Below are 20,888 nucleotides of genomic sequence, written 5' to 3'. Positions count from 1 at the left end.
CTACGATATCTCTTATGCATTTCCTCTACTTTCTGTGTTGTTCTATGGGAAACTGGGTTCACAGCATTGCAAACCCCTACCTCCTGTGATTGTAGGGGCTATTTTAAGAATATAACTGACTACGACAGAGTGTTGGGTGGAGTTCACCACCTGTAATGTGTATCTCCCTCCTGATGGTGAAATATCTGAGGCCACATTGTCCACATTCATTTCTAACTTATCCCACATTTCCTTATTCTGGATGACTTCAATGCCCACACCTTACTGTGGGGTGGAACTACGATCACTGCCCACAGTAAAGCTGTCGAAAACTTGCTCACAGAGCTCAATCTTTGCCTCTTGAATACTGGTGTTCCCACACAGTTCGGTGTGGCATATAGGTCTTATTCAGCCATTGATCTTTCCATTTGCAGCCCAGGTCTTCTCCCCTCCTTCCACTGGGGAGTCCATGAGTGTCAGTGATCATTTTATGATCATCTGGACTCTCCCGCAACATCTCTTTGGGCATCCACCCAGACGGGCTCTCAACACAGCCTTCACCTGTGTCATCTCCCTTAGCACCCTGCCATATGGAGGTATTAATGCAGCTCTCAGGACCTTAAATGCAACCATCCTATTGGCAACTGTCTTAATAATCCCCTATCCCTCAGGACCTCCCCATTGGAAGGCAGTACCTTGATGGACCCCCAAAATCACTGTGGCCGAGGATGGCAGATGTGCTTTCCAATGCCATAAGTGACATCCATTGATGGAGCACCTTACTGCCTCTAAACACGTACGTACCTGGACCCACCACCTCATAAACTGACAGAAACTAGAATGCTGGGAATGGTTTGTTGCTATCATTGGACTGTGTATCTCTCCCTCAAATGTTTGGACAAAGCTTCAATGTGTTTATGGATGCCAGTCCCCTACAGGTGTACCTAATGTCTCTGTGAATGGTATTGGCTAAATTGATCCAGACACTGTTGCTAAACATTTTACTTTGTATTATGCTGAAGCCTCTGTGTCTGAGAATTATCAGTCTGCATTTCATATCCTCAAACAGTGGGTGGAGTGAATTCACTTACCTTTCACTACACAGCACCTGGAGACACACAATGCTCCACACAGTGAGTGGGAATTCCTCAGTGTCCTAGTCCTTCACCGTGACACAACCCCAGGCACAGGCGCCAACTCCATGGGGCCTGAGGGGGCCCTAGCCCCCTCAAAAATTCATTTGGGGGGGCTTAGCCCCGCCCCCCCCCCCCCCAATAATTTAAGAAATCACAAAATTATGGTGGAATATTTTATTTCCCTTGTTTGATGATAGTATGATAGTTACCTTTTAAAAGACATTAAGTAATGAGTTAAAACAAATAATTATTATGGTAGTAAGCAGGTTAGCTGAAAACGAGTGGTGTGAATTGTAATAGTGTTACAGTGCTGTGGGCACAGTTAGAATTTGTCCTGGTGCACAAACCTTCGGGTAAAGTCTGGCACCGGCAGGCCAGTGCTGCGGCTGGAGTGACATCAAAAGGACTGGAGCAGAAGCACCTGGAACCCTCAGTTTAGAAATATTAGTACTAGTTCAGTACTGTATTACTATATTACTATAGTACTGTATTAGTTATTTTCAAATACTTAAATATTTTTAGGGTGTAAGACCCAATTGAAACCCGCTATTTACGTACTTTTTGACTGTAAGTATTAGGCATACTGTATTAACTTTATTAACTCTATTAAAGCATTAACTTTGAGATATTGTTTTTATTTAATGAACCCTGAGCCTTATTCAATGTAAGCTTAAATTAGCTGTTTCACTTATTAGTCAAAGTGCTATTACTGTGCGACAACAATATTTCATGTTTTATTCTTTTAATGATAGTTTAGGATTTATTTAAATATAATTTCAGTCTTTTCAGAGCTGTATATTCACTCCTCTGTAACAGTCTACAAGCATGATTATTACTGTAAATTAAATTACCTTTTTACGAAAATCCCATGCGTTTTTATGTTTCGTTTCTTTTTTCAAAGCCAAAAAAAGCTTGTCAAGTTTCCCAGAATGCCGAGTTATCGAGAGTCCAGTTTTCGGGGTTCTAATGTTGAACACATGACTCTAAAATGCTAAAAAAACTTTAAAACTCGCCATTTTTTGTCTAAAATTTAGAAAATTTCCCAGGGCAAGACCCCCAGTGTAGGCCCCCCCCCCCCCAATATTTTTTATAAGTTGGTGCCCCTGGCTCCAAGTACAGACTGCATCCACAGACAAAGGCTCAAACACCTATCGGTAGATAGCTAGTGGCATGTCCTTGCCATTTTCAAGTGGATCTGGAGCAAGGGTGAGTTCCTGTCTCATTGGTGAGGAAGTGTCATTGTCTCAGTACTGAAACCGGGTAATCACCACCTTGAGATGGACAGCTGTCACCCAGTTAGTCTCGCTAATGTTCTCTGCAAGCTGCTCAAACATATGATGAGCTGGCGGCAGTGTTAGTACCTTGAGTCTTGGAGTCTTCTGGCCCTGTCCCGGGGTGGTTTTTGCCAAGGCCATTCTACTGCTTACAGTTTGGTCCACCTGGAGTCTGGGTGTTTTTGCCCAGTACCAACACGTAATTCTTCTTTGACTTACAAAAGGCTTATGACACCACATGACATCACTACATCCTTGTTACCCTATGTGAGTTTGGTCTCCGGTGCCTGCTCCCAACTTCGTCACACCATATATTCTGGGTTCAAGTCGGTGCTTCCCACATATACAATAGAATGGGGTTGCGCAGGGCTCCTTATTGAGTGTGCCCCTTTTTCTAGTTGCTATCAGTGGTCTAGCTGTGGCTGTAGGTTCTACAGTGTCACCCTTCCTGTATGTTGACAATTTTTGCATTTACTATTGCTCCTCAACTGTGGATGTTGATGAACACCATGTTTGTTCTTGCACTAGCAAGACATTATTAATCGACAGTGACCCCGTGAGTAGACTTTGAGCTATCAAGCAGTGCTACCGTTGACATCCATCGATTTTGACTATCGAGGATCTCCTTTGTAATCTGTACCAAGCTGAATGGTCAACCATCTTTGTATGGACTCAGGTCATGTTGGGATCCCAGGGAATGAACGCACTGAACAGTTGGCCAAGTTGGGATCTGAAGATGGGGGTACTGGAACCGGACCTTCAGTCGACAGTACGCCGTCAATTTTTGGAGGCTTGGAACGTGTATTGGCGTGCCCTAGTTTCTCAGAATAAACTGCAAACCATCAAGCGGACCATTGCCAAGTTTCAGTCTTGCCTTTGTGCTCATGGTAGGTTATCTACTGTTCTCTGTTGGCTTCACACTGGTGTTTCGTGGCTGACCCCTCACCACATTCTCCAACATGAAGATCCACAACACTATCAGTGTGGTGCCCATCTGATGGTGGCCCACATCCTACTGAACTGCCCTAATTTGACCACCTTACACCAAAATATTAGCTGACGCATTGCCTCTGGTGCTAGCGAATGATGCCAAAACAGCTGATCTGGTTTCCCATTTTACAAATGAAATTGATTTCTACTCCTCAGTGTGACGTAGGTCACACTAGCCTCGTCAGCTGCTTGAGGGATTGGAAGGGTGTCCCATCACCTGCTCCAACCCAGGGGCCCCATGGCTGCCCTTGCACCTCTGCTGTTCCTGATCTATATAAATGACCTGGGTGACAATCTGAGCAGTTCTCTTAGGTTGTTCACAGATGATGCTGTAATTTACCGTCTAATAAGGTCATCCGAAGACCAGTATCAGTTGCAAAACGATTCAGAAAATATTGCTGTATGGTGTGGCAGGTGGCAGTTGATGCTAAATAACGAAAAGTGTGAGGTGATCCACATGAGTTCCAAAAGAAATCCGTTGGAATTTGATTACTCGATAAATAGTACAATTCTCAAGGCTGTCAATTCAACTAAGTACCTGGGTGTTAAAATTACGAACAACTTCAGTTGGAAAGACCACATAGATAATATTGTGGGGAAGACGAGCCAAAGGTTGCGTTTCATTGCAGGACACTTAGAAGATGCAACAAGTTCACTAAAGAGACAGCTTACACTACACTCGTTCATCCTCTGTTAGAATATTGCTGCGCGGTGTGGGATCCTTACCAGGTGGGATTGACGGAGGACATTGAAAGGGTGCAAAAAAGGGCAGCTCATTTTGTATTATCACGTAATAGAGGAGAGAGTGTGGCAGATATGATACGCGAGTTGGGATGGAAGTCATTAAAGCAAAGACGTTTTTCGTCGCTGTGAGATCTATTTACGAAATTTCAGTCACCAACTTTCTCTTCCGAATGCGAAAATATTTTGTTGAGCCCACCTACATAGGTAGGAATGATCATCAAAATAAAATAAGAGAAATCAGAGCTCGAACGGAAAGGTTTAGGTGTTTGTTTTCCCGCACACTGTTCGAGAGTGGAATGGAAGAGAGATAGTATGATTGTGGTTCGATGAACCCTCTGCCAAGCACTTAAATGTGAATCGCAGAGTAATCATGTAGACGTAGACGTAGATGTAAATGTAGATGTAGATGGTGTGGCTTGGCTCCTGCACTTCCCACCTTTTTAATTCTTCTGATTCATTTACATCTTTTGTTGGTTTAGTGTCTCATCATTGTTGTTCTCTTTCTTGAAATTTATGAACTTGTCCTTGTTGCTAGTTTTCTGTGGTAATGGAGGGTGTGGAAGCACTGGTTGGGTGCAGAAGGTGTGTCTCCTGTTGCATTTCGTGTCCTGTGGACATCCAGCTGCTTTCTGGGCTGGGCAACTCACTCACCTTCATCCTTTTATCCCTCTCTCACTTCTACTTGCTTCTGTCTCTTTGTTTTCTTGATTCTCGGATACAGTCGGTTTCATTGGAATTTGTATTCCATATCCATCCTCTCTGTGGACTATTTCCACCTTGACACACAAAGGATTGAGGGACTGATAACCTCTTAGTTTGGTTCCTGTAACCCCATCAATCCATCTATCTTAATCATGTAAGTCAAATGCACAAGTGGTTCCTCTGACAGGGACATGGCCAGTTTTCTTCCCCAATCCAAGCTTGTGCTCCGTCTCTAATGATCTTGTTGTTAAACTATTATCTTTCGTCTTTCCTTCCAATGATTTGTATCTTTGTATAAGGGAAACTGCGTCAGAAATCCAAGCACCATTGTTTCTGTCCTCTGTGTCAGTTCTTTCATTTGTTTTCCTATTCAGTATAGTCTCTCATTTTTGTCCCTTCATCACTTTTTACGTGTGATTTTGATTTTTCCTCCTCCTCCTCCTCCTCCTCCTCCTCCTCCTCCTCCTCTATGACTCTCTTTCTGAGGACTTGACAGTATTTTCAAAATACATGCAATGTGTCCTGTTTCCATTAAGTATAAAAGGGCATGCCTCTCAGCCAACTGTTTTGCAATATTTTACTGTTTTCATATCTTCTTGCTCTAAATTTGTGGTATACACTTATGTCTTATGATCTTCTCCATTATTTAAGGAGAAGAATTTTTGTGTGTCGGCTTCTTAGCTCTACAACTGCATTTTAATTTTTGTTTTTTCTGTTTTTATTTATTTATTTACTTATTTATGTATTTGTTGCTACTAGTTTTGTGGTCACAGCACTTTTTTCAAGAAAATCTGTTATTGGATCATACAGAATGAAAGAAGAGAACACTTTACATTTGCATTAAAATAAATGAGATCAAGATGCATTTTCACTGAGTTTAGTAAATGGTGGACAGCCATCTGGCATAACCAAGTGCCTGACATTGTACTAACAGATTTTTTCATTTATTTCAGTGCTATGCAATGTTGTTCTGCATAAACATCTCACTCTCTGTGCTGTGTAGACCAGGATGTTACACTTTCTAATGTTTTAACCATACCACTTTCCATACTATCCTGTCTTACATTTGGTATAAAGCTTGAGCAGATGATGTACTTTGTAATTTTTTACATGTGCATCAAATAGATGCCTATGGGGTAAATTCTGCTCTGAAAAATGTAGGTTAATAGTCTATTTCATTTCAGTTGTATTATATTGTAATCATTATTCCTTCTTGGCAGTTTTACTGCCTTCAAGTACAGGGTTATTACAAATGATTGAAGCGATTTCACAGCTCTACAATAACTTTATTATTTGAGATATTTTCGCAATGCTCTGCACACACATACAAAAACTCAAAAAGTTTTTTTAGGCATTCACAAATGTTCGATATGTGCCCCTTTAGTGATTCGGCAGACATCTAGCCGATAATCAAGTTCCTCCCACACTCGGCGCAGCATGTCCCCACCAATCAGTTCGAAAGCATCGTTGATGCGAGCTCGCAGTTCTGGCACGTTTCTTGGTAGAGGAGGTTTAAACACTGAATCTTTCACATAACCCCACAGAAAGAAATCACATGGGGTTAAGTCGGGAGAGCGTGGAGGCCATGACATGAATTGCTGATCATGATCTCCACCACGACCGATCCATCGGTTTTACAATCTCCTGTTTAAGAAATGCCGAACATCATGATGGAAGTGCGGTGGAGCACCATCCTGTTGGAAGATGAAGTCGGCGCTGTCGGTCTCCAGTTGTGGCATGAGCCAATTTTCCAGCATGTCCAGATACACGTGTCGTGTAACGTTTTTTTTGCAGAAGAAAGAGGGGCCGGTGAATTGCAAATTTGCTGCACGAATGCGTGAGGATTCTCTACTGCCCAGATTCGCACATTGTGTCTGTTCACTTCACCATTAAGAAAAAATGTTGCTTCATCACTGAAAACAAGTTTCGCACTGAACGCATCCTCTTCCATGAGCTGTTGCAACCGCGCCGAAAATTCAAAGCGTTTGACTTTGCCATCGGTTGTCAGGGCTTGTAGCAATTGTAAACAGTAAGGCTTCTGCTTTAGCCTTTTCCGTAAGATTTTCCAAACCGTCGACTGTGGTACGTTTAGCTCCCTGCTTGCTTTATTCGTCGACTTCCGCGGGCTACGCGTGAAACTTGCCCGCACGCGTTCAACCGTTTCTTCGCTCACTGCAGGCCGACCTGTTGATTTCCTCTTACAGAGGCATCCAGAAGCTTTAAACTGCACATACCATCGCCGAATGGAGTTAGCAGTTGGTGGATCTTTGTTGAACTTCGTCCTGAAGTGTCGTTGCACTGTTATGACTGACTGATGTGAGTGCATTTCAAGCACGACATACGCTTTCTCGGCTCCTGTCGTCATTTTGTCTCACTGCGCTCTCAAGCGCTTTGGCGGCAGAAACCTGAAGTGCGGCTTCAGCTGAACAAAACTTTATGAGTTTTTCTACGTATCTGTAGTGTGTCGTGACCATATGTCAATGAATGGAGCTACAGTGAATTTATGAAATTGCTTCAATCATTTGTAATAGCCCTGTATGTCATATCTGTTTCATTCCAATGATGAAGTGTATTGCTATTTGCTTAGCAGATAATGTAGCCACCAGTAAGCTACAGCTTCAATGTCTATTCTTTAGAAATGAGTTAATGTGCTAAATATTTGATGTTAAGCATGTGAGTGAGAAAAACTGTAGAAAAGGTTTGAAATTATGCTTAAATTTTGTTGGAAGTCACTAATACTGGATGAATATAGTCTCGGTAACTTTCTCTCCATTTTAAGCAAAAGGAAGTTTTCAGGCATATCAATGTTAATGATGTCGAATCTTCTGAACTATGTGCTGTACAGTGTTATAATTTTGCAGGTGCTTTCAGTGATAGATGTATATATTGTCTGCAAAGTGTGGTGTGAACATTATGTCTGATGCTGAAGTTTTACTGCATAAACAGTGAAAATGTAATAAATGATAAACGTTTTTTCCTTTCATCATTTTGTGAGGGGTGTTGCTGAGAAAAAGTTTCGTAAAGATTTGAAATTGTGTGTAAAGTTTCTTGGAAATCTCCAAGTGCCCTCCTCATTAAATATGCAATGAATAAAAGTCCCATTATTTGTGCCCCATCAGTTATACTGCCTCAAGACAAACACACAGTCTCTAACTGCAATACTTGTCCTATTGTGTAAAACATTTAACATAAGATTATGCCCCTTAATGACTAGGTTATGACAATTGTTTAAAATTTTAAATTCAATCAATAAATAGGCAAAATATTGAAAATCAAATTTTGTTTGCCCCGTGGAAGCTTTTAGATCAGCAGTTTGCAACTGATTTTGTGTTCTGGATTCTGGGATTATCACTTAGTAATTATCTATTACAAAAAGTAAGGATTACTGTCCTATCGAGCATTACATAAATTAGATTATAACAGCAGTATACTGCTAGTAATTCACAAATAATTTGCTAACTCAACTTACCGTATATTTTATCTAAGCTAAGTAGTTTTTACTTCCCCTTTTTTTTTAAATGAGTCTGTTGACTTTAGTCTTATGTTGTATGTTAATAATTTTCGTCTTTTACAGCCAATTGAGAGACTCATTGGATGCATTTGGTTTCAGCTCACACAATTCTCTGCTACATATATTTATTTTTGTACCTGATAATGGATTAACAGCCATAAATCATCTAGTTAAACAATAAATATTTTAGAATATTATGCAAGTGTCACATTTTTGATTCATAATGTAATTTGCCAACATTTGTATCTTTATGCTGAGACTCAATTTTTATTTGTCATTTGTATGCAGGTGTGCTTGATCAAGGAGTTTTGATCCAAAAATTAGTAGCATAGAAACAAAAATAAATAAAAAATAATGTCTAGCTGTGGAAATTCTATTTCCAGACAAACACTCATACATAACTCAAAATTTCCACTCAAGATTGTCAAAATATATTGTACAGTGATACTATTGAGATGGTTTCCTTCTATTCAGTATATACCATCAGTAGTGCTGAATACAACAATTTCTTGTTACAGTGTCAACTTTCACTACAGAATTTTACATATGTGGAATTGGACCATTAAACAGTAATTTGGTGTTACTGGGATATTCAAAAGAGCCAGATTCTAAAGGCAAAGCACAACGGCCACAATTATACGTAGTGGAACCAGGAACTGATGATTATACTGAAATATGTACGGATAGCCTTTCAATGAGGGGTTACCAGGAGTACAAATGTAATGAGTATCATCTGGGTTAGTATTCATATATATTTTCATTAAATGTATGAATAGTTTATAGAATATTGGATTGAACTGTAACAAAAACAAAAATTGCATCTTCATCATTGATTGCAAATGCACAATCTGGTGCCATAATTTAAAGTAAAATATATGACCATGTGCATCGTTAGTGTATGGATAAGAGGAAAAAATGTGACAATGCTACAGGTCTGCTGTAACCTGGTACAAAGTTCATATTTCAAAATTATGCTTTGTACTGAAATAGTGCAACTATGCCCAACTCATTTGTCCCCCCCCGCGGGTCCAGGGGTTAGAATAGGCCCGAAGTGTTCCTGCCTGTCGTAAGAGGTGACTAAAAGGAGTCTCCCTCTTTTTGGCCCTATAAGTTCAGGTCCCATTTTATGGTTTGCCCTGCCACTTTCCAAATTCTACAGAAGTGCGAGCCATATGGGGAAGGACGCCTTACATGGTGCATGAGTTATCCATAGCACTCTTAGATTCGATCTCCTGAACCTCTTGTCATAATGACTTCACATCTCCACCTGCAATTCAACTATTCGGGTGAGGACACTTTCCGGGGTATGTCATCTTCTTCCTGTCCTCTTTCACCCCCATGACAAAACTGGATTTCTCTGCGCCCAATATCCAGCATGGTAAGCAGTCCGTTGTGGTGGGGCCATCATGTACCCATTTGGTGGAAGCCCCCTGACAACACAGGGGTGGCACTGCTGATGCCTGAGCAGTAAACTCCCCACGTATGCCAAGGAGTAGATGCCTGTCTTCCTGGGGCATCACGACTCCCGGCAATGGCCATCATGTCAGGTGGCCTTTGCTGTGGCTGGGTGGTGCCCGTGGGGAGAGCCCCTGATCGAAGTGGGTGGCATCAGGGTGGATAACCCGTGACGAAGTGGAGTAAGTCATCTCTCTCTGGGGACCAAATCGCCCCAGAAGTCTCTAAGAAAAGAAAGGTTGATTTCATTGCTGACAGATATGCCCCTAAATCGTTCCCCTCCCTTGCAACACCTTGGGAGGAACATAAGGCTTCAGAGTGACAGAATTCATATTCGCCCCGTTACTTGGTGTACAGCAGAACTGGTGGGTACTCCTTTCTGGAAACAAAGCCTCTGTATTTTGCTGAGCACATGGAGGATAAGTTCAGGGAACTGACAGCACTGTCCAAAATGCACAATGGGATTGTTTTGATTCGGACGGCATCCCCAACCCGGTCCCAGGCATTACTCGGCTGTGACAGGCTGGGTGATATTCCTGTTTCAGTCACTACCCACAAAAGCCTCAATATGGTCCAGGGAACTATTTTTCATCGCGACCTGCTATTACAGTCTGATGACGAGCTACGTGCGAATTTGGGATAGCAGAGTGTTCATTTCATCCAGTGCATTTATAGGGGACCCAAAGACAATAGGGTTGCTACTGGTGGGCTTCATCTTGGCTTTTGAGGGTGATTCATTACTTGAAAAGGTCAAGGTGATGGTGTACTGATGTGACGTCAAAACCTATGTCCCTCCCCCTATGCGGGGGAAATTTGGACACATGTCCTCCCAGTGCCCTTCCAGCGCCACATGTAGAGACTGCGGACATTTGCTGCATCTGAATACTCCATGTGCACCTGTGTGAACTGTGGACAGCATCACTCCCTCTTCTTGCCAGACTGCCTGGTACTCCAAAAGGAGTGCAAAATTATGAAGTACAAGACCCTGGACAGGCTGTCTTACCACGACGCTAAACTCAAATATGAAAGACTGAACCCTGTTCCCATGCTATCTTCTTATGCTGCCTCCATGACGGCATCGCCATTGATGACGCTGTTACACCCATCATCTAAGGTTACTCCAGTGGGCCCTCAGGGCCGCCCATCTTCCTCCCCCCTCCAGTTGGCTAGGGGCATGTCTTCTTTCGTTGCCCCCAAAGTATCTACTTTGGGAGCAAGGCGTCCCAAACCCAGGGGACATCGGTCCCCTCCCCCAGCCGGAGAAGTAACAGCCCTTGGGACCCTCTCTCCCAAGGTCTCCACTAATGCCACAGCGGACACTCACCAGTGGCTAAAGGAGCCAAAAGCTGTTGGACGAAGAGCTTCGGGTCTTCCTCCATGCCTGAAGCTGCTTCGGAGAAGTCCTCCCAGCAACCCCGTAAAGAGAAGCGAGAGGGTAAGCAAATGAAGAAGAAAAAGAAGAAGAAGAAGAAGAAGAAGACTAAGAAACAGGACCCTCAGGTGGCCCCAACATCACCACTCCCTACCAATCCTGCATCTGTAGATGAGGTGGAAATCTTAGCATCCACTGAGGACCTGGATCTCACTGATGCCTCATCTGCAGTGGGAATCGATATAAATACTCAATTGGTGGCAGCAGGTGACCCTGAGGTGTAACCTACCTCCTGCATGCCTTCCTCTGAGCCTCGTGATAATGTCACCCTCCAGTGGAATTGCTTTTTTTTTTTTTTTTTTTTTTTTTTTTTTTTTTTTTTTTTTTTTTTTTTTTACCACCTGGCTGAGCTACAGCAACTGTTAAGCTTTACACCTGCTTTCTGCATTCCCTCCAGGAAGCCTGATTTCCAGCAATGGAGACCCCTGCCCTCCATGGCTATAGAGGTTATTACAAGAGTCAGGTGCAGTTTGTGTCTACGTCCTGAATGTGTTATGTAGTGAACCCTCACACTCCTCTTGAAGCTGTGGCTGTCAGGATAAGGACGATGCCGGAAATAACTGTCTGCAACATATATCTTCCTCCAGATGGTGCGGTACCCATGAACCTCTTGGCTGCATTGATTCAACAACTCCCTAAACTTTTCCTACTTTTGGGAGATTTTAACACCCATAACCTCTTGTTGGGTAGCACCATGCTTACTGGCCGAGGTAGAGATTTCGAAAATTTACTGTCTCAGCTCAATCTCTGCCTCCTAAATACTGGGGCCCCCACACATTTCAGTGTGGCTCATGGTACTTACTCAATCATTGATGTATCACTTTGCGGCCCAGGACTTCTCCCATTTGTCCACTGGAGAGCCCATGATGACTTGTATGGTAGTGACCACTTCCCCATCTTTCTGTCGCTCCCCCGGCATCATGTCAATGGAAGCCTACCCAGATGGGCTTTAAACAAGGCAGACTGGAAGCTTTCACCTCTGCTGTCACCATTGGATCTCCCCCATATGGTACCATCAGTATGGTGGTTGAGTGGGTCACTAGAATGATTGTTTCTGTTGCAGAAAACATGATCCATTGTTCCTTAGGGTGCCCCCGGCAAAAGACAGTACCTTGGTGGTCGCCGGAAATTGCTGAGGCTATTAAAAAGCATAGGTGGGCTCTACAGCGACATAAGTGGCGCCCTACTCTGGAACACCTAATACCTTTGAAAGGGCTCTGTGCCCATGTTCGCCAGCTTATAAAAAGATGGAAACAGGAGTGTTGGGAGAGGTACGTCCCGACCACTGGGTGCCATACATCACCTTCCCAAGTCTGGACGAAGATCAGATGCATTTTTGGGTACCAGACCCCAATAGGTGTCCCTGGCATTAACTTAAATGGCATAATATCTACCTACACAAATGTGACTGCTGAGCACTATGCTCGAGCCTCCGCGATGGAGAATTATCCCCCAGTCTTTCTCACTATCAAACGATGGATGGAAGGGAAAGCCTTCTCGTTCACTACATGCCACAGTGAACCCTATAATGCCCCATTTACAGATTGGGAGCTCCTCAGCGCACTTGCACATTGCCCTGACACAGCTCCTGGGCCGGACCAAATCCACAGACGAATGATTAAAGATCTCTTGTCCAACTACAAGTGACATCTCATCATCTTCAACTTGATCTCATGCAATGGTGGGAGAGCACCATCATACCAGTGCTCAAGCCCGGTAAAAACCCATATGATGTGGATAGCTATTAGACCCATCAGCCTCACCAACGTTGTTTGTAAGCTGCTAAAACTTATGGTGGGTCGGCAGTTGGGTTAGGTCCTGGAGTCCCATGGCCTACTAGCTGTATGTCAGGGCGGTTTCTGGCAGGATCACTTTGCCACTGATAATCTTGTGTCCCTTGAGTCTGCCATATGAACAACCTTTTCCAGATGCCAACACTTTGTTGCCCTCTGTTTCGATTTACGAAAAGCTTACGACATGACCTGGCGACATTGTATCCTTGCCACATTGTATGAGTGTGGTCTCTGGGGCCCGCTCGCGAATTTTATCAAAATTTCCTGGTGCTCCATACTTTCCGTGTCCAAGTTGGTGCCTCGCATAGCTCCCCCCATATCCAGGAGAATGGGGTCCCACAGGGCTCCGTATTGAGTGTATCTCTATTTTTAGTGGCCATTAACAGTCTAGCAGCAGCTATAGGGTCATCCGTCTCACCTTCTCTGTATACGAACGACTTCTGCATTTCATACTGCTGCTCCAGTACTGGTGTTGCTGAGCGGCACCTACAGGGAGCCATCCACAAGGCGCAGTCATGGGCTCTAGCCCACGACTTCCAGTTTTCAGCCGCGAAATTGTGTGTCATGCACTTCTGTCAGCGTCATACCATTCATCTGGAACCAGAACTTTACCTTAATGACGATCCACTCACTGTAGTGGAGACATATTGATTCTTAGGACTGGTTTTCAATGCCCAATTGACTTGGATTCCTCACCTTTGTCAGCTTAAGGGGAAGTGTTGGCAGCACCTCAATGCCTTCTGCTGCCTGAGCGACACAAACTGGTGTGCAGATCACTCTACACTGCTGCAGCTCTACAGAGCCCCTGTTCAATCCCACCTTGACTATGGGAGTCTGGTTTATGGTTCGGCAGCTACCTCAGCGTTGTGTTTACTCAAACCTGTGCACCACTGTGGCGTTCAACTAGCGACGGGAGCATATAGGACAAGTCTGGTGACCAGCGTACTAATGGAGGCCGGTGTCCCTCCGTTGAAGGTTAGGTGGGTACAACTGCTCACCAGTTACATTGCACACATTCATAGTTCTCCTGAGCATCCAAATTACCGGCTCATTTTCCCAACCATTGCGGTTCATCTCCTGCATCAGTGGCCCAGGTCAGGGCTTATGATTCATTTGTGTCCCATCCCTTCTGTCCAAACTAGAGTCTGTCCCTTTACCCTCTCTGCTCAAGGTCCATTCACATACACCTCCATGGTGTAAACCTAGGCTGAAGCTTCACCTGGACATTTTGCGTGGCCCTAAGGATTCAGTTAACACCGCCACTCTGCGCTGTCACTTCCTCTCGATTCTTGACATTTTACGGATCTCTGAAGTGGTTTACACTGACGGCTCAATGGCTGGTGGTCATGTTGACTTTGCCTACGTCCACAGAGGCCATATTGAACAGCATTCCTTGACCAAAGGCTGCAGTGTATTCACTGCAAAACTGGTGGCCATATCTCGTGTACTTGATTACATCCATTCATGCTCTGGTGAGCCATTTCTTCTCTGTACTGACTCCCTGAGCAGCTTCAAAGCTATCGACCAGTGCTGTCCTCGTCATATTTTGATAGTGTCCACCCAGGAGTCCATATATGCCCTTGGAACAGTCCAGTCATTCAGTGGTGTTTGTCTGGGCCCCAGGTCTCGGAATCCCAGGAAATGAACTTGCCTACAGGCTGGCCAAACAGACTACACGGAAACCGCTTCTGGAGATCGGAATCCCCATCACTGACATGTGTTGATTATAACGCCACCAGGTTTTTCAGCTTTGGGAGATGGAATGGCATAGTCTCAGTACCCACAACAAACTGTGTGTCATTAAGGAGACTACAGATGTGTGGAAGTCTTCCATGCGAGCCTCTCACAGGGACTCTATGGTTCTCTGCTGGCTCTGCATTGGTCATACGTGGCTAACAGATGGTTACCTCCTCCGTCGCGAGGACCCACCTTGGTGTCACTGTGGCTCCCCTACGAAAGTCATACACATCTTGCTGGACTGCCCAATTTTAGCCGATCTGAGGTGGTCTTTTAACCTTCAGGCACCCTACCTTCAGTGTTGGGTGACAGTGGCTCAACAGCAGATTTAGTTTTACGTTTTATTTGTAAGGTTTTTTTTTTTATCATAGCATGTAAGGCTGTGTGTGTGACCTTCTCTCCGGGGCCTCCACCCCCTCCATTTTAACTCTGTCACCCTTTCTTTGCATTTGTTTTTCCTGGTGTTCATCCTTTACCTTCATGTGTTCAGCTTGCCTCGTCTTTTGAGGTGGACATTTTAGTGTGTTGCAGAGTGGCTGGGTCATCCTCTTTTTATTCTTATGATCAGCCAGCCCAGATCTTCTGCTCTATAGTTTTAAACCTTCTTCTACTTTTGCTTGTGGTGTACGTTTTCCCCATTTTTTGTTCATTCCAATTATTTTATTTTTATGTGTTTTTCCGCATTCCTTTTCCACCCTTTTGGCCGGCCGCGGTGGTCTAGCGGTTCTGGCGCTGCAGTCCGGAACCGCGGGACTGCTACGGTCGCAGGTTCGAATCCTGCCTCGGGCATGGGTGTGTGTGATGTCCTTAGGTTAGTTAGGTTTAAGTAGTTCTAAGTTCTAGGGGACTTATGACCTAAGCTGTTGAGTCCCATAGTGCTCAGAGCCATTTGAACCATTTTTCTCCACCCTTTTACTTTCCCAAATGTACTTTGGGTGTTGTTTTAGCCTGTGCCTTGTCTGTGTCAGGAAAAAGGGATTGATGATCTTGTAGTTTGGTCCCTTTATACCTCAAACCAACCAACCAACTCATTTGTAAATAACATAACTTCATTCATATACCTGTATGTTGCAAAGTTCATTTTATTGTAAAGTTGGTAAAGTTTGAAAGGCCCACAAATTTCCAGGACACTAACTGACTTTTGAACTATAATGATAGGGCTGCTCAGGTGCTGGAGAGAATGTACTTCAGAACTCCTACTTTTGCCAAGTGATTACCGTCATCATAACTTACCTCACAGTAGGCATCTGGAGTGCTGTGCATGCTGGATAAACACAAGATAAAGTCAGCACAATAGATATATGCACTCTGAAATTCTTTGTCTCATTTGGCTGCCAAGAACATCTGAACTTTCCGAGAATCCCAGTTTTCTTTTTAATGTTGTTGCACAGTTTTGCCTCCCAAAGTACTAATGTGAGATTTTCTAGCTCATACTCAAAATAATCAGCAGAGAATTCAGTGAATTTATGAAAAGTAAGATGGATAGAAACTGTAAATATTTATTAAATTACTTGTGCAGTATTTTACTATGCAATGGTTCAGTGGTGGGGTCTAAGGAAATTCAAAGGCAATTAATGAAAACTAAATTTTGGTAGCAACTTGAAGGAAAATATTCTGAAATTTTTGAGAGTGAGTCCCCTTGAGCAGTGACTGTGAGAAATTAATGCACAGGGTTTCTTCTTAAATCACTAAGTGTTGTAAAAATTTTTAAAAAATGCATTTTGTTTATTATTTTGTGTGTCATGTACTTGTAGGGCATGCTAAGTTGAGCACTGTAGATTTTTTAAATTTGATTTCACCAAAATCTTTGAAATATTAAAATTTTTATTTATAATTTTGCATAACGTGTAACATTATGGAACTGCAGATATGAGGGCGAAGTTGTATTCCAGTGTACACAAATGGGGGAACAAATTTGAATCTGTAGTGCTGCAGAATAGGGACTGCTACAGTGTTCATGACAGATGATTTTCTTTCTTTCTTTCTTTCTTTCTTTTTTTTTAAGTTACAGAAATGTCATTGTGAAAGGCATGGAATGATACAGCTAATGTGATTGTGAGTTACATCAACATGTAGATTACACAAAACAGCTTGTCACTTCCAGAGTGTCCTTTCACTCTGCAGCAGTATGTATGCCATTTTGGAACTTGCTACCTAATTGACTGATGACCTCAGATGTTAAGTCCCATAGTGATTAGAGTGCCTAATTAAAACTGTGTACTGGACTGCGACTCGAAACCTGAATCTTGACCTTCCCAGGCAGTGTTCTTAGTGACTGAGCTACCCAGGCAAGGCTTGTGACTCACCCTCACGTATTAACTTCCCTCAGTACCTCTTTTAATTTTCAAAGTACCTCTTCTAATTTTCAAACTTTAGAGAAGACCTCTTTCATATAATGATGGACTAGCACTCCTGGAATGAAGGATCTCTTTTTCTCCTCCTCCTCCTCCTCCTCCTTCTCACTTCTCATCCTCCTACTTCTTCCTCCTCCTCCTCCTCTTCTTCTTCTTCTTCTTCTTCTTCTTCCTTCTTTCCTGTTTCTCTACAGGGTAGACATTGTTATATGAGATGTGGTAAAGTTAGTGGTAGTTGGTGGCCTGATGCCCTTCCTGACACTGCCACCCCCCCCCCCCCCCCCCCTCTCCCCACCCATGTGATGGAATTCATTACACCACCTGTCTGCACCTAGAATAAGTTTCATGTTGGAATATGAGTACATTTTTAAAATATTTGTGTATCGTGTATCTGAGGTGGGACATCGGTACGAACCTGGTACTTACCTAGTTGGATGTGGGAAATGGCCTGAAAACCACATGCAGCCTGGCTGGCACACTGGCCCCTGTCGTTAATCAGCCAGGCGAATTTGATCCAGATCTGGCATGTCTCCCTGTGTCCCAGAAGTGGGCATTTTAATGGGCTTGGCTGTCTGAACAGGTAGAATAAACATATTGTGAATAAATGATTTCATTCTGGAAACAGTGCCCTAGACTGTGGCTAAGCCACTTCTCTGTAATATTTCTTCCAGGTGTGCTAGTACAGCAAGGTATGCAGAAGAGCTTCTGTGAAGTTTGGAAGATAAGAGAAAGGTACTGGTGGAGGTAGAGCTGTGAGGGTGGGTCATGAGTCATGTCCAGATGCTCTGTCAGTAAGAAAGGCAAGATTTCAGGTTCTGTCCTGGCTTGACAAATGGTTTTAATCTGCCAGGAATTTTCAGTTTAATGAGAGTGGTCAAACACTTCAAGCTCTTAAGGCTAAAAGTAGATGAAATGTTTTCTTGGAGGAATCACAGTTAGGATTTGAGGAAGTAGAAGTTTTTGTCTTCAGTGTAAGAGTAGTCTTTTTGCACTATTCTAAATGGGTCCATTTCCCACAGACTGGCAGTTCAACTGTGAAAGGGTGAGTGATAAAGCCCAGATATTTAAAATCTGAGCTTAAGGGCTTCCCTGTGTCAATCTCATTTTATTATGCACAGGAATTCCTTCCACTTCAGAATCTTCATTTTATGGTGCTAAATCATTCATGTGTATATTTTCTACATATTTCTTATGAACTTTCTGTAAATTATTTTTAGTACTTGGTCTGTGACTGAATAGATTTGGTTCAAATAATCTCATGGAATGTAATGGGAGAAGGGAAGCTGGAGGAGGGGCAGAAGAGAGATAGAAAAGTGGCAGTCTTTGCAAATGTGAAAAAAGAATGAACATCAATCATGGTGGAAATTAAAGTCAACATTAGCAGATACTAGAAGAGAGTATCGTGAACCAAGTTCCAGACCTGTTTTGGCATTGGCACTGGTAGTGGAAATAAAGACAATGATATTTCTGTTCAGAACAAGATGGCTAAACCTATACTCACAGCAAGTTTGCTTTAAAGAGGCAAACTCAGCCTTATCTTCACACTGAAAAAGAGGAAGAGTAATAAGAACAACCACCTCCTGCCAGAAAGTTAAAGTGTGTTTCCTAGTTTAGCACACTGCAGTCATCAATGAGTTTTCAATGTTTTGCACTACATTTTGAACATGAAAAAAGTTACTGCCCACTGGGCTTCATGACAGCTCACACTCTTCAGAAAGGACATTAGACCAAAATGTTTCACCTGTGTCGGGTCAATACATTTGATTTCTTTAGCCACGTGTTCAATGGACAAGTGCTGAGTGAACTTCTATGATCTCAAGACAAAAGAGCAAACCAAGTAGTAGAAACATGTGGCTTTATTACCACTGAAAAAGGTGAGGATGATGATGGGTGTTTTTAGGACTGTCATGGTGTGATGCTAAAAAATTATGCTTGTAAAGGGCACACTTTCGCAGGAGCATGCTATCAAAATCGAAAAGTGTTACTGGGCACTGTCCAAGAGGGAGATTCTGTTCCATGACAACACCTCAACTCATTATGCACAGGACATATTTACAGTTCCTGCTTTTTGGATTATAAAATTTTGCCTCATCCTCTATATTCTCCTTACATGGTGCCCAGTGAATTCATACCCCTCTTTTTTTAAACCTGAAGAAAACATTCCATGGTTGGCATTTTCAGAATGACAACAAGGTGACTTTTGAGGTGGAATATTTCCTGAAGAGCCAAAATGGAGACATCTACAACCAAGGTCTCCGGCAAATGTGTCACATTAAAAGGTGAATATGTCCAGACTTTGACATAAAACCTGACAAGCTGCAGCAGAAACTTGAGTCTGAGACATTCACTTAAGGTACCAATAAAATTGGCTGCTCCTATGAATTCAAGCCATCTGCACAATCTGGTAATATTTTAGGATGTGGACACTTCTGGAGGAAGTGTTGTTTTCTGCTCAGATCATTATAGGGCTGCATCAGTATAAGTACAGTTTATACTCAAGAGTTTCCTCACCAAACAGTGGCCACCTGCCACCCACTTCTTGACACCAACTGGTGTTTACCAAGGTGATTGCAACAGAGTGCATCTTGGACACATTTCTGCTCTTGTATTGACAAGCATGGAATTGGTTATTATTGTAGTTTGATTTTCTGCATGAAATAACTTCAAAAAAGCAGGTGAACACCCTGCAGTAACACAGCACACATAGATTGCTATGAATGTGTTAACCAAATGTCTTTTTTAACTTGAGGTTGTAGTATTTGCCTTGCAGTTACATATTGGATTTTGCATCTTATGTATGTTGTTTAAGCTTTATCAGATAGTCACAAGTGGGGAAAGGTCTAAAATGCATGTTTACTCTGGGTGTAGTAGAGGGGTGAAAGCTGTGGAGGCAGCTCAAAGCAGAAGAATGCCTTATCAAGTGTTCAGTGCATAAGTTTTTTGCAATTAGGGTATGAGGTACTGAGAGTAGTGAGAAGACTTATGATGGAGAAGTTTTCTTAAGATTTCCTTGTTGACTATCAGTTTGGCTACTTGTAGGTTTGTCACAAAAGAAATAAAAAGATGCCTTCCATTGAGATTGGAACTGAGCACTAATGCAGCCATCATTTTACAGCATGACCTTGTTATCTCAGAGCAGGAAAACAGCTGTGGCAGTTGTCTCTCCCTTATTTTTGCCAGTGTGAGTGATTTACTGACTCATTGTAAAAGACAAGGTTAGTTGCAGCTCTCGTGTGGAATGACATTCCTGTACTCAAAACCAAAAACTGATTGCCCAATGTCACACTTTAAGTGAAAATCACTCAGGTTATTCTATGGAAATGACAAAGAAATATCAAGTGAATTTAACAGGATAATACTGTGCTATGCAGGAAGTAATGCTGCAATCACAGAGTTCCCAAACATATTCCACATTATTGCCAAGTTTCAGGAATACTAACAGCAGGAAGACTATGTTTTCACAGCCATTGTTTGTATTACCGGTAAGTGAGCTGAGAAATGATTACAGTTTGCATCTCAAAGATGCAGAGGTTGGCATGGGCCAGAATACCAAAAGTAGAAGCCAGTGAGTTTTATTCACATTTCTGTAACTAGGTTTAGGGATCAGAATGTAGTTACTAATAGTACTCGGATGTACCAACTGCAAACTAAACATCATAAGTCAATAACTGTCACAGCTATTTTTGTTTTCATGTCTGAAGCATACTGAAACCTGAAAAGCTCATTCATCAGATGTAATTCACTTTTTAGAGCACCTCTACTGATTGTACTATTAACATTA

At 42.7% G+C, this 20,888-nt stretch overlaps 1 protein-coding gene across 1 annotated transcript in view; it reads left to right on the top strand.

The window, feature by feature from the left end:
- The window catches only part of LOC126183718 (vacuolar protein sorting-associated protein 41 homolog), a 140,363-nt gene that overhangs the window by 50,160 nt on the left and 69,315 nt on the right, over positions 1-20,888 (top strand). The window contains exon 7 of the mRNA XM_049925905.1: positions 8,855-9,073. Within this exon, the coding sequence (XP_049781862.1) occupies positions 8,855-9,073 (219 nt within the window). The remainder of the gene's footprint in view (positions 1-8,854; positions 9,074-20,888) is intronic.

Source organism: Schistocerca cancellata, chromosome 4 (assembly GCF_023864275.1).
Source record: "Schistocerca cancellata isolate TAMUIC-IGC-003103 chromosome 4, iqSchCanc2.1, whole genome shotgun sequence".
Taxonomy (NCBI): domain Eukaryota; kingdom Metazoa; phylum Arthropoda; class Insecta; order Orthoptera; family Acrididae; genus Schistocerca; species Schistocerca cancellata.
Note: the sequence above shows the minus strand (reverse complement) of the source record. Positions and strands in the feature narration are given on the sequence as shown.